The 13239-nt window shown below is 44.2% G+C and overlaps 1 protein-coding gene and 1 long non-coding RNA gene across 2 annotated transcripts in view; both read left to right on the top strand.

Annotated features, from left to right (window-relative positions):
- Positions 1-214: 214 nt before the first annotated feature.
- Positions 215-13239, top strand: part of rab13 (RAB13, member RAS oncogene family) — a 67908-nt gene continuing 54883 nt past the window's right edge. Inside the window, exon 1 of the mRNA XM_060921439.1 lies at positions 215-777. Within this exon, the coding sequence (XP_060777422.1) occupies positions 654-777 (124 nt within the window). The 5' untranslated portion in view covers positions 215-653. The remainder of the gene's footprint in view (positions 778-13239) is intronic.
- On the top strand, positions 5299-11697 carry LOC132886591 (uncharacterized). Its single transcript, XR_009654713.1, has 2 exons — positions 5299-10064; positions 10614-11697. It is a non-coding gene; the product is annotated as an uncharacterized LOC132886591 (long non-coding RNA).

Here is a 13239-nt window from a genome sequence, read left to right as displayed (position 1 = left end):
GATAGTGCTAAACACTACACCACCGTGGCACCCCGTTGTTGGCAACTCGACCTGGGAAAGTGGTTGGTCTGTAGCGTGCTTGCTGACCGTCAAGCGAACGAATCACTAATCAGCTCAGTTTCGGTTCGTTTGGGTGATTCATTCGTTCTAACGGTTGCTCTGTGAGGAAATGGCGACCCCTGCTGGTGCATTCTTTCACAGTCCGCTCTGTGCTCTTTCACTCCCTCTAATGGAGCGCGCGCCTCTCCCTTCCTACGTAAGCCTCCGGGAACTCGGTAAAGGAAAAGTTTCGAGAGAAAAACGTTGCCATTCTACGTGTGTGGATGGATATGGCCTTCAGCTGAAGAAAAACTGGCGAAATGCCGAGGAATCCTGACAATAACTAAAGGAAAAGTGGAACAGGCAGCGAGTCCGTGATTTTCTCTTTCGTTTAATGTAAAGTTTTAGCTGGAGGAACAGGAGTAACGAAGAGAAACGGAATTTACCGGCGACTTTTTCCGTTTCTTAAAAAAAAAAAATAATAATAAAGGACACGACACTAAACACCAAATGGACCTTAATCTGACGTTAATCATTTGACTTGCGTGTGTTGAGTGAGAAAAGAGAAGAACCGAAAAAAGTTTAAACTTCACAAATAATCTGGACAAAGAACTATGGCAAAGAAATACGACTTCCTGTTTAAATTACTGCTGATTGGTGACAGCGGGGTGGGAAAAACATGTCTGATCATCCGTTTCGCCGAGGATAACTTTAATTCAACCTACATATCGACTATCGGTGAGTAGAGAAAGTGAAGTGCTCCTGGACGTGTTCACTAAAGCTGGGGGATGTGACTGAGCTGAAACACTGTGGTAAAACGAGTCTATCTATCGAACGAGTTCACTATCCGGTTTAATGGTCATGTCAGCACTAGTCCTGTCATCTCACTCTATCGGCCCTGACTGTCAGAGCGCGCGCCTGCTGGATGTCTCTTCTTCTTCACTTTACTTCCTGCTTACAAAATACATGCTCATTCATCTCTGTATAATCTCTCACACACACACACACACACTCTCTCTCACACACTCTCACTCACTCTCTCTGCACTGCATGCTGGGAGTTTGCTGGTGGAGGGTGTGGTGAGCGTTAGCTGAGAGTTTGCGATTTTCCTATCTAAACTTTTCTCTTTTTTTTCTTGTGTTTACTAATTTCTGAGTATTTTGTAGTTGTTAGTAGTGGTGTTTTAGTGTTTTGTTTGTTTGGCGGGGATGGCATCCTCCGGGACGTCACCCCTGTCCTTGAAGCATGGAGTAAGGGTGGTATCACAACCCACGGTTCCGGTAGAGCAGGTGTTGCTCGCGGTCGGAACACAGGTGGGTTATGGTAACATCGTGTGCGCCTCCCGCATGAATAAAGCGGTGGTGGTGTTTTTGAAGCACCAGGAGCTTGTTAATCAGCTCATAGAGAACAATATATACATTAATGATGAGTTTATACAAGTTTCCCCGCTGGTGGAGCCCTCTGTCCGGGTCACTGTGTCTGGAGTCCTTCCGTTTATTCCCAATGAAGCGCTGGACAGAAGAACTCAAGTGCTTCGGGAAATTCGCGAGCGGATTCCGGACAGTAAATTTAGGCTGTCTTACTTACTTAGACTTAGGGGCTCCCGTGTCGTCCGACACATGAGGCAGTTAGGTTGGCCCAGCAGGCTTGGTCAGCAGCCATCCTCCTTACATTCTTCCAACTCATGTTGACTGCTTGGAGGTCCCTCTCAATCATCTGTCTGTAGTTCATCCTAGGGTGACCTCTGTGTCTCTTCCCCTGTGGGTTCCACTGCAGAACTTGGTTTGCCAGTCTGTCTGGCACGAGCCTTGTAGCATGGCCTAGCCAACTCAGACGCCGTTTACATATTGTTGCAGACACTTGTTGCTGGTTGGTTCTGGCTCTTATCTCCCTGTTGGTAATGAAATCATCCCATCTGATGCCCAGGATCTTCTGCATACATTTACTATCAAAGCCATCCAGTCTCTTTTCTTGACTTGTTTTTATGTGCCAGGTTTCACAACCGTACAAGAGAGTGGAGAGAACATTGCTGTTGTAAAACCGCAGCTTTGTCTTGAGGGAAAGTTTCTTACTAGCCCAGATCTTGCCAAGCTGGTTGAAAGCAGCTGAGGCCTTTCCTGTTCTGCAGTCCAGTTCTTTATCCATGTCACCTCTGTTGTTGATGGAGCTCCCTAGGTAGGTAAAGTTCTCCACCACTTCCACTTTGTTCTGGTCAATGATCACACTTGTTGGTGGAGGGTGTGTCCCTACCAGCATGTTCTTTGTCTTTTTGGCACTGATGCTGAGTCCATTGCTGCTTGCATTTGAGCCTATGCCATTCACTAGGGGTTGGAGGTCTCATGTACAGTCAGCCAGTGCAGCAATGTCGTCAGCAAAGTCAAGGTCTGCTAGTTTTGTTTCCTGTACTCACTGTATCCCCCTCTCCTTTGTTGCCTTCCCAAGTACCCAGTTGATAGCTATGGCAAAAAGGATTGGTGACAGGATGCATCCTTGGTGGACACCACTTACAATGTCAAACTACCCGCTGTATCCCTCGCCCATCCGAACACAACACTTTTTGAGTCCGCATATATTTGCTTGATTGCAGAGGTGAGTCTACTTGGAACTCCATATGAGTGCATAATGTTCCATAGTGAGGGCCTATGGATGCTATCGAAAGCCTTGGTGAAGTCAATAAAACTAATGGCCAGTGGTGTTTGTAGTTCTGTACGTTTCTCGATGATTTGCCGTAGAGTGAATATCTGCTCTGCATAAGATTGCTTTGGGCAGAATCCAGCTTGTTGCTCCCGGAGGACCTGGTCTAGCGCATCTCTCATGCGGTTCAAGATGCATGTAGCATACACCTTCCCCGGTATGGAGAGAAGTGTCACTCCCCTCCAGTTGTCGCATTCTGTGAGGTTGCCTTTCTTGGGAATGCACACTCCTGCTCCGTTCTTCCAGTCCTCCGGTACTTCTCCTGAGTTCTAGGCCTGGTTGCAGAGATGACACATCCATTGGACAGTGCAGTCACCCCCGGCTTTCAGCATCTCAGCAGTAATGCCATCCATGCTTGGTGAGTTGTTGTACTTCAGGGTCTTGATGGCTTCCTGGACTTCAGTTTCTGTAAAGTCACCGGTGTCAATGGGTAGTGGGTGCGACGGTTCATCGAAAACTGGTGGTGGTGAAGTAAGGTCTGGACGGTTGAGGACTTCCTTGAAGTGTTGTGCCCATCTGGCAAGTTTGTCCTCTCCCTTCGACAATAGGGTCCCGTCCTTCACCTTGACTGGGCCTGAGTGGGCTTTGGAGCTGCCAGTGATCTTCTTGGCTATCTGGTATACAGTTCGCATATCATTCTGGGCTGCTGCTTCCTCTGCCTGTCTCTCCATCCATGCCTGTCTATCTCTCTGGGCACTGTGCTTCACTTCTCTGTTCTTCTCCATGTACTCATGGTGGACAGACTTGTTTGTTGTTGTTATCTCCTCTGGTGGAGGGTTTTCCTTTCACTGATTAGTTTCCAGGTGTGATCGCTGATCCAAGCTTCTCGGAGGGACTTCTTGTAGCCCAAGACTTCTTCCCCCGCTGCAGTCATTGCTTCCTTCAGCTCATCCCACCATACTGTTGACCCTGGAGGCGGGTCTGCTAGAGCAGAGAACCGGTTTCTCAGGGAGGCCTCAAACTGCACTCCTGTAGCAGGATCTTTCAATTTGCTGGTGTCAAACCTCTTGGGTAGAGATGCCTTCTTTTTTTGCCTCTTTAGTTTGATCTTTATTTTGGTAATAGAGAGGTAGTGGTCGCTGCCGACATCCGCTCCTCTGTATACACGGACATCTTGTAAACATGGGGTCCTCCATCTTGGACCAATGGCGATATGGTAGATCTGTGTCCTAGTTGTGTGGTTATTTGATAACCATGTTACCTTGTAGATGTCCTTGTGCTCAAAAAGTGATGAGCCAATCTTCATATTGTTCATTGAGCAGAACTGTATAAGTCTATTCCCGTTGTCTGTACGGTTGCTGAAAGCGTGCGGGCCCAGGGTATGCTCAAAACCCTCTCTACTTCCTTCAGTCTGTGCGTTCATGTCTCCCATGACAATAAGGATGTCATGGCGAGGGGTCCTGTCAACCAGATCTTGGAGCTGCTGGTAGTGTGTATCTTTGTGGGTATCCTCATGTTCATTTGTTGGAGCATAGCACTGCACTATGGTGACCTTTGCATGGTTAGTTATGAATCTTGCAGTCAAGAGATGCTCATTTATGGGTGACCATTCCTCAAGTGCATTACTGGCTGGCTTGTCCAGTATAAGAGCTACTCCATCCCAGTGGATTCCATCTTGTCGGCCTGAGAATAATATAGTTTTGTTGTCTGATACAAACTTGCCTGATTCTGTCCAACGGACCTCACTAAGGCCTAGTATGTTAATATTGTATTCTTCCATTTCCTTCATGACCTGTGCTAGTTTGGGTGCCTGGTAGAGTGTTCTCACATTCCAGTATCCAATACGTGTAGTTGATTTTGCAGACAGGACTCTGGTCCTCGGGGCACTAGCTTCCTCTGTGAGGCTTTCACTGGTGTCCATCCTTCTGTCTCCGTCCGGAGACGACTGTTGCCCTGGTTGCTTCAAAGCTGCTTTCCTCCTAACTGTTTTCGTAGCAGTTGATTTTTACAGGGACAGGTCGCTGACCTGAAGCCAAACCTCGTCCTTTTCTATCCCACTGACAGGAGGGTGGTGTTGTGTCCATCCTTTAGCGACTACCCAATTTCCACCCACTCATTCAAGGTTACAGAGTAGGGACGTTGCACCTACCCCAGGACTAGGAAATTGGTACATTCAGGCCTCTGCACCACGACAAGGCGGATGGACTGGGAGCCCCAGGTGTTCGGGTATCCCAGCAGAGGCTGTAGGAGCGATAAATTAAAACACGTTCAGTCTCTCCGGAGACAAGTGCTTATGTTTCTGGACTCCCCGACTCAAACACTGGAAGTTTCCTTCCGTGTTAAACACGAGGAAGGTTTTTACATGGTTTATGCGAATTCGGGGAGCATGAAATGCTTTGAGTGTGGGGATGTGGGACACAAGCGGGTTGTGTGTCCTCACAGACAGTGAGGACAGGGGAAGGAACGTGACTGGGAGTGGGGAGACTGACCGTGTGGAAGGGGACAGTGGGGTGGTTAGTGTAACTGACGGTGGGGAGGGGGTCAGCAGGGTGGTTGGTGTGACTGATGGTGGGGAGGGGGTCTGCGGGGTGGTTGATGGTAGGGAAGTGAACAGTGGTGTGGATGTTGTGACTGACGGTGTGGAGGAGGGCAGCAAAGTGACTGACAGTATGGAGATGAACAGCAGTAAAGCTGTTGTGACTGATGGTGGGGAGGGGGCAATAGAGCGACTAATGTGACTGACAGCGGGGAGGTGAACAGTGTTGGCTAACGCCATCTGAATCTGCTCTACCTGCTCAGGTTGAGTCGAGCAGCTCTGCACCTGGAGCTATGGAGACTGGAAGTAGGTTTTTAGCAGAGTTGATGGAGGCTGAACAGAGCAGGGTGGAGCCAGGAGAGGTTGGTGTGGGAGGGTCTGAGCAGAACACGAAGTCTCCGGTCTTACAGGAGGCTGTCAGACCTGACAGTGAGACAGAAGAGGTGACGAAGCTGGACCGCTGTTATGGTGACGATATGACTGACATGGACTGTGACTCTGTCTCTGTTTCTAGAACAGACAGTATTTCCCAAAGCGAGGACCTCCTATTCACTCGAGGAAATCAATAGTTTTTTGGATGAAACCTTTGGGGAAAAAAAAGCAAATGTTAACCTCCTAAGGCCCAAGCTGTTTTTTTTTTACTTGCATTTTTTATTTCTCTTTGCTATTTGGGCTTATTAGAACCTGATTAGAATAAAAACTAAGCATCATCTTTTGATAAGATGTACTTTTAGAGAAAAAGTATGTCCACATATGTGGATTCTTGGTCCGAATTTCCATAAAGTGCTGTCCATGCATGTGACCGCTAAGCCCTAGGAGGTTAAAGATTATTTCCCCAATATTGAAAAGTTTATTAGGTCAGTTACCACACTTCAAAGAGTTGTTGGAATGGATTTACTAGATGGAAAAAAAAACGTTATCAGTTTAAAAAGCACGTTACTGGTCTGAGGAAAGGGTTAAAAGAGTCCAAAAGTAGAATGATTAAGAAAATGAAAACTAGAAAATAAAAGTTTTTAATGACCTCACAGCACTGGGTGTTTTATCTCTACTGGTTCTTTTTATCTGTCTCTTTTACGTTTCTGTCTTTTTATCTTTCAATATGCAGGGGTTAAGTGTCATGTCTTTAAATATAAATGGGGAAGAGATGAACAAAGTTTTATTATCTGAAGTAATTAGACAGAAAAAACTGGATATTATTTTATTACAGGAAACACAGTGATGAGTCGAATAAAATAGCCTGGGATTTATGGTGGAATGGACAATATGTTCTTAGTCATGGGACAAATTTTAGTGCAGGAGTTGCAATTTTTTTTAAAATTCTCTCCTGTTTTAGATATAAACATCGTGTCCAGTACAGAGTTGGTGAAAGGTAGAGTTCTTATGGTAAAGGTTAAAATACAGGATTTTACTCTTAGTTTTATTAATGTTTATGCACCAAGCCAAGGCTCTGAATGTGAGGAGGAGTTTTAATGATCCAGGGGAGTGTGTTTTAATGGAGGGAGATTGGAACTGCTGCATAGACTTTACATTAGATAGGACTGGAGAGGAACCACATATTCGCTCCTCGTCCATTTTATCTCACTTTTTAAAGAGAACTGATCTGGTTGATGTGTGGAGGATGAAGCACTCTTCAGTCCGACAATACACATAGGTGAAAATACTTGATGGTAGAGTCTGTGCAGCAAGGTTGGATAGATTTTATATTTCTGCACCTTTTACTTCAAGAGTTATTGACTGCCAAATCTCCCCTGTTGTTTTTACAGACCATCACTTAGTTTTAATGGAGCTTTTTTTTTTATCTCCCACAGAAAAACCAAAGTCCTTTTGGCATTTTAATGTTAAGTTATTGCATGATCTTAATTTTTGTAAAAATTTTAAATAATTTTGGATCTATTGGAGATCCAGGAAGGAAACTTTTCCTTCACTCATTAAGTGGTGGGAGGTAGGAAAGGACCAAATTAGTGTTTTGCCAACAGTATTTTTCCAATTCCACAGCCAAGATCCAGAGAACTGTCCAGAAACTGGAAGAGGAAATGAGACTTAGAAAAAAAATTTTTTACCTCACAAGCTGATCAACAAAAAAATGATGGGTTAATTTTTAAAAGGCAGGAACTCCACTCCCTTCTGCAGGACAGAGCTAAAGGAACACTAGTCCAAGCACGTTTTACTAGACTCCAAGACATGGATGCACCAACTTCTTTCTTTTTTAATTTGGAGAAATCTGCTGTTCAGAGGAAACAGATGGTCTGTCTTCGTCGTTCTGATGGAAACATCACTACAGACCCAGCCAAGATGAGGAAGCTCGCAGTGGAGTTTTATACAGTTCTATTCAGCACGGGCAGCTGTGACATGGACTGTGCTGCAGAGCTATTGCAAGGGCTTCCTCAACTGAGCTTAGAAGACCAGAACACACTGAACGCAGGAATCGTTTTAGATGAACTGACTTCTGCGGTGTCCCAGATGGTACCAGGCAAGGCTCCGGGACTAGATGGTCTTCCTTCGGACTTTTTTTAAACACTTCTGGACAATACTGGCCAAAACCTTTTGGCCATTTTTAAAGTGTGTTTTAAAAAAGGGAGCCTTCCGGCTTCCTGTAGGTGAGCAGTTCTTTCACTGCTGCCCAAGAAGGGAGACCTAGCTTTTTTAAAGAACTGGAGACCTGTAGCTCTTTTATGTACAGACTATAAGATCCTCTTCAAGGTTTTCTCAAATAGATTAAACATTTTATTGATTTATTTATTGGTGCAGAACAGTCTTATTGTATTCCAGACAGGCCATCTCATCATCTCTAGCCACTTTATCCTGTTCTACAGGGCTACAGACAAGCTGGAGCCTATCCCAGCTGACTACGGGCAAAAGGCGAGGTACACCCTGGACAAGTCGCCAGGTCATCACAGGGCTGACACATATGGCCCTTTTCCACTACCCTCTTTCAGCTCGCTTCAGCTCACTTCAGCCCGACACGGCTCGCGTTTCGACTACCAAAGAACAGCACGACTCGGCTCGCTTCAGCCCTGCTTAGCCCCTAAAACTCACACCGTTTTGGAGTAGGGCTGAAGCGAGCCAAATTGAGCCGAGTGAGGCTGGGGGCATGAGCAGACACTCCCCTGTGCACTGATTGGTGAGGAGGAGTGTCCTCACATGCCCACACACGCCCCGCGAGCACGCTGGGATCTGTAAACACCGTAAACCCGGAAGAAGAAGAATTACGAATTACGAGAATTTCTGAAGCCTTATGCGCCTCGCCTCATCTATACGCTCTTGCCAGTATCTGTTGGCGTTGTCGGTGACAACAAGCCACAGCACCAAGACCAGCAACACTAACGACTCCATGTTTATTGTTTACTATTCGGGTCGTGAGACTACCGCTTAAAAGCTCACTGATGTCACTGTTTGCGCTGCTTAACGACATCACGTGACGTCCACCCACTTTCGCTAACTCCACCCAATGTGTCCACCCACTTCCAGCCAGCACGGTTCAGCGCAGTTGTAGTCGAAATGCAACTCCAACAGCCCCGCTCAGCTCAACTCAGCACGGCTCAGCCCGACTCAGCCGCGTTTGTAGTGGAAAAGCGGCAATAGACAACCATTCACACTCTCATTCACACCTACGGTCAATTTAGAGTCACCAGTTAACCCAATCTGCATGTCTTTGGACTGTGGGGGAAACCGGAGCACCCGGAGGAAACCCACACAGACACAGGGAGAACATGCAAACTCCGCACAGAAAGGCCCTCGCCGGCCACGGGGCTCGAACCTGGACCTTCTTGCTGTGAGGTGACAGTGCTAACCACTACACCACCGTGCCGCCTCCAGACAGGTCAATGTATGATAACTTATTTTTAATAAAGGATATATTTGATGTTTGTAATTTGTACAATATTAATGTTGGTATTTTATTCATTGATCAAGAAAAGGTGTTTGATCGTGTGGATCATGGTTTTCTCTTCTCCACCCTGCAGGCTTTTGGAATTGGGGGGAGGTCTTTTTTTATCCTTGGGTCAAACTATTGTATAATGAAGCCTGCTGTTTAGTAAAGGTGGGGGGAGGGTTGAGCTGCCCTGTGCCAGTTAAAAGAGGAATCAGACAGGGCTGCCCCATCTCAGGCCAGCTCTACAGTATTGTCATTGAACCTCTTCTGTGTAGGCTGAGGAGCAGGGTACAGGGCCTGGGTCTCCCTTGAGCTGGCTCAGAACCGCTCTGTGGCTGTCTCAGCTTATGCAGATGGGTCAATGACATGACGCCTATATTTTCTGTTAATGTTGGTATTTTATCCATTGATCAAGAAAAGGTGTTTGATCGTGTGGATCATGGTTTTCTCTTCTCCACCCTGCAGGCTTTTGGAATTGGGGGGAGGGTTTTTTTTATCCTGTTTTTTTTAATCTTTTATCCAACTGCAATTTCTTCAGTTAAAAAGTGAAATTTCATAATAATTTACCACATATGTAGTACATGTGACCTCCATGGAACTAAATCTTTTTTTCAGAAATAATTAGTTAGCATGCAATTTTTTTGTCCTCAAAGTGTTAAAAAGTCATGTGGTGCGACCGTCCAACCTTAACTGCTGATTTTTAAACTTTTTAAAAATTACTCTAAATCTAATCAAATTTATTGTCTTTTTTGGCATATTTTCTGAAGTGTTTTGTAGTCCCACATGAAATTTCAGCTTTCTTGAATATATATTTCCTCCATAATATACAAACAAATAATGTCCGAGCCTGTCTATTTTTCCAAATATCATGTGGTGCGACCATCAAGAAATGACCATTTTGGGACTTTTATTTTAAATCCAAGTGAAAGACATGAAGTTGCATCATTCATCAATAGGCAAAGGACACATGGAATCAACAGGCAGGTCTGTAACCCTCTTTCATACATTTCTAAAAGTAATGATTTTAAGTGCTGTGATGCTGTTGCCGTATTTGGATGTCATGCGGTATGACCCCAAAAAGAAAACTAATAATAAAGTTTTATTTACAAATGTATATTTTGATAATATAGTTCAAGGTGACCTTCTGTCAGAAACCAGCTAGTTTCGTTACAGTGGCTAATGCTAGGTCTGTAAATTTTCACTGAATCTAGAAAACATCATTTGGTGCGACCAATATCATGTGGTGCGACTATTGCAGGATACTTTCAATTACTTGTATACATTGAAGAGTTACATTTATTGTGCTTCAAAAGTTATTTTCATGATTAATACAAACAAAGGATTGATTGTAAAATGTTTTTCCCATTTTTGAGTATTTTTTGTGTATTTCAGGAACAACGAGTTATAATTCATATTTCATAGTATAATTAGAAAAAACATAAAGTGAGATCTTGTCACTGCGATAACATATATTTCCTATTTTATATATATTTATATATTTTAACTGTTTTTAATGTTTTTTTTTCCAATCAGATGCCACTGTCCAGCAAAATAAAGACTGCACGCCATAGGGAGCAGGTCAACTCTGACCCAGCAGTATTAGACCTCACCCCGCCATCTATGGAGAGCATTCCACCAGCTCTCCTTAATGTAGTTGTAGCTCCCGACCCATCCGGAAATGTGAATCTAGTGGACCCAATATTGAATGACGATTTTAGTCCACCAGTGGTGTCCACACCAGTGAGAGATGAGAGAAGGGATAAGTCAGGCCAGAAACTTTGCAAAAAATTGCGGCGGGAGAAGATAATGCTTAAAAAGCAAGTCTTGCATCTCAGGAAAAAGCTGATGGAAATGCAAAAAATGAAAAATAAAATTAGAAAGTGTGAGATGAGAATGATGGAAATGCAAAGGAAAGTGAGAAGTGGAAAGGTCAAACAAAAGGGTCAGAAGAGACTGTCAGCTGAGAGAAAGCAAGCTGTTATACAGTTTTTGTTGAGAGATGAAAACAGTTGCCTTCTACCTGGGGAAAAAAGACACAATCACGAAAAATAAACAAAGAGTACAAAGAAGAGTCCTGACAAAGCCTCTCAAAGAGCTCCACACACAGTATCAAACAGAGGTAGAACAGCACCTGTCCATGTCTTACAGACAGTTTACCCGACACAGGCCCTTTTACATTACAGAGCCAAAGTTACGGGGCCGAGATACATGTGCATGTTCAGAACATGAGAACATCCGACTGTTGGCGAACAAACTAGTGAAGACAGGGCTGCTGAAGACAACCAGTGCCTCGGAGTTAGTGGGAATGATTGTGTGTGACCCCAAAAACAAAGCATGTATGGATCGTGTGTGTCCCGAATGCTGCTTTGATGAAATCGTCTGCCCGGAGACAGACAACTGTGAGACTACCTCCTGGGAACAATGGGAGCGGGTGACATCAACTAATGGAGACAAAAACTTTGCACATGTTGTAGACTTGTTGTGCGCTGTTGTGAATGAGAAAAAGTGAAAACTGAAATGACAATGTTGTGAAAAGAAGTAGACATGAAATGGAAAAAAAGATTAAATTTTCATTTTCACTGAGTGTTAAAAGGCAATAAAATTTGATTTAATCATACATGTTGCCTGCACTTTATCTGTTACTAATTTATTGCTATTTGTTTTGCCAATATGAGGATTTCCTGTCATTTGGTGCGACCATGCATCATATGGCACGACCAAAAATAGCAGTAATTTTCTCAAAATAAGAATGACATTTCACTTCTATGGCTGGAATTTTAATAACTGACAAAGTTTACTTGGGTGGATGTTGTTCTTCAGGTATTTTTTCTTCATTTTGTACATTTTATAAGGAAAAGTCTTGTTTTAATTAGATGCAAGCAGGTGACTGCCATATTGGACATCAAAAGAAAATAATATGCATTAAAAGTCAAAATAAATGTCAATGGGTTGTTTCTATACACATCATACTACTCAGAACTTAGATTAATATCCAAACCATGTTTTGGAAAATAAAACAATTTTAAGGTTATTCTCGGTCACACCACATGACATTTTTTAAGGTTGTAGCCAATTCGTGTACATAAACACTAAAAATGCCCAATATGAATATCAAAAATAGATTTATGCATACCTGACATTGTAAATATTTGAACATTCTCAATAGAAATTAATATTTTTTATATTTTAAAATTTGCAAGTTGAAAATCCTTATCCGTCATTGACCCAGATAGTGTTAATGTTTTTATACAAGATCGGAGAGATAGCCTGACTGTGTATGAAAAGACCTCCTCTGCTAAAGTTAACTGGGACAAATGTGAAGCGTGTCTAATCGGTCAGTGGAGCCCAGGAGATTCCCTGATCTACCTGGGAAACTTAAGTGGGGGGAAAAAAGAGGCATCAAAGTTCTGGGAGTGTACTTGGGGGGGGGGGGGGGGGGGGGAGAGGACTTCCAAAAACAGAACTGGGAGGGAGTGCTGGAGAATGTGAGCGCCAAGTTGTCTAAATGGAAATGGTTGCTTCCCCAGCTGTCCTACAGGGGTAGAGTTCTGATAGCCAATAACCTAGTTGCCTCTTCTCTTTGGCATAGACTGATCGTCTTAGTGCCACCACCAGGCCTTGTGAAGGCCATACAGTGGCTCCTGGTGAACAACTTCTGGTCAGGTCAGCATTGGCTGAGGGCACCAGTTCTGTATCTCCCTGTAGCTGAGGGAGGACAAGGCCTCATGGACATTCCATCAAGAATTGCTGCCTTCAGACTGCAAACAGCGCAGAGGCTAGTTTATGGCTGCAGTTATTGCTGGCTGGCGTCTGCTCAACTGCTCCTGAAGAAGGCTGGCCGGCTAAGACTGGAAAAACAGCTGTTTCTTCTAAAGACCTCTGAAGTTGACCTGACTGGAATAACACCTTTCTACAACTTGGTGCTTGATGCGTGGAGGACGTTCAAGACCACACGGACCTCAGACCTGGTTTGTGGATCTTCGAGGAGCTGCTGTTTATACAATGACTTTTTTACGTCTGGCATGCTTTCTTCCACATCACTCCGCATCAAGTTCGTTGAGGCTGGTATCATCAAACTGGGCCACCTCATAAGAACATCTCCAGAGAGGCTTGGTGGAGTTATCGGCATCAGGTCTTCCAGGGTGCTGAAGAAGATGGT

The sequence above is a fragment of the Neoarius graeffei genome, chromosome 5, assembly GCF_027579695.1.
Source record: "Neoarius graeffei isolate fNeoGra1 chromosome 5, fNeoGra1.pri, whole genome shotgun sequence".
NCBI lineage: Eukaryota > Metazoa > Chordata > Actinopteri > Siluriformes > Ariidae > Neoarius > Neoarius graeffei.
The sequence above is the reverse complement of the archived record's forward strand: the minus strand, read 5'-3'. Positions and strand labels throughout refer to the sequence as shown.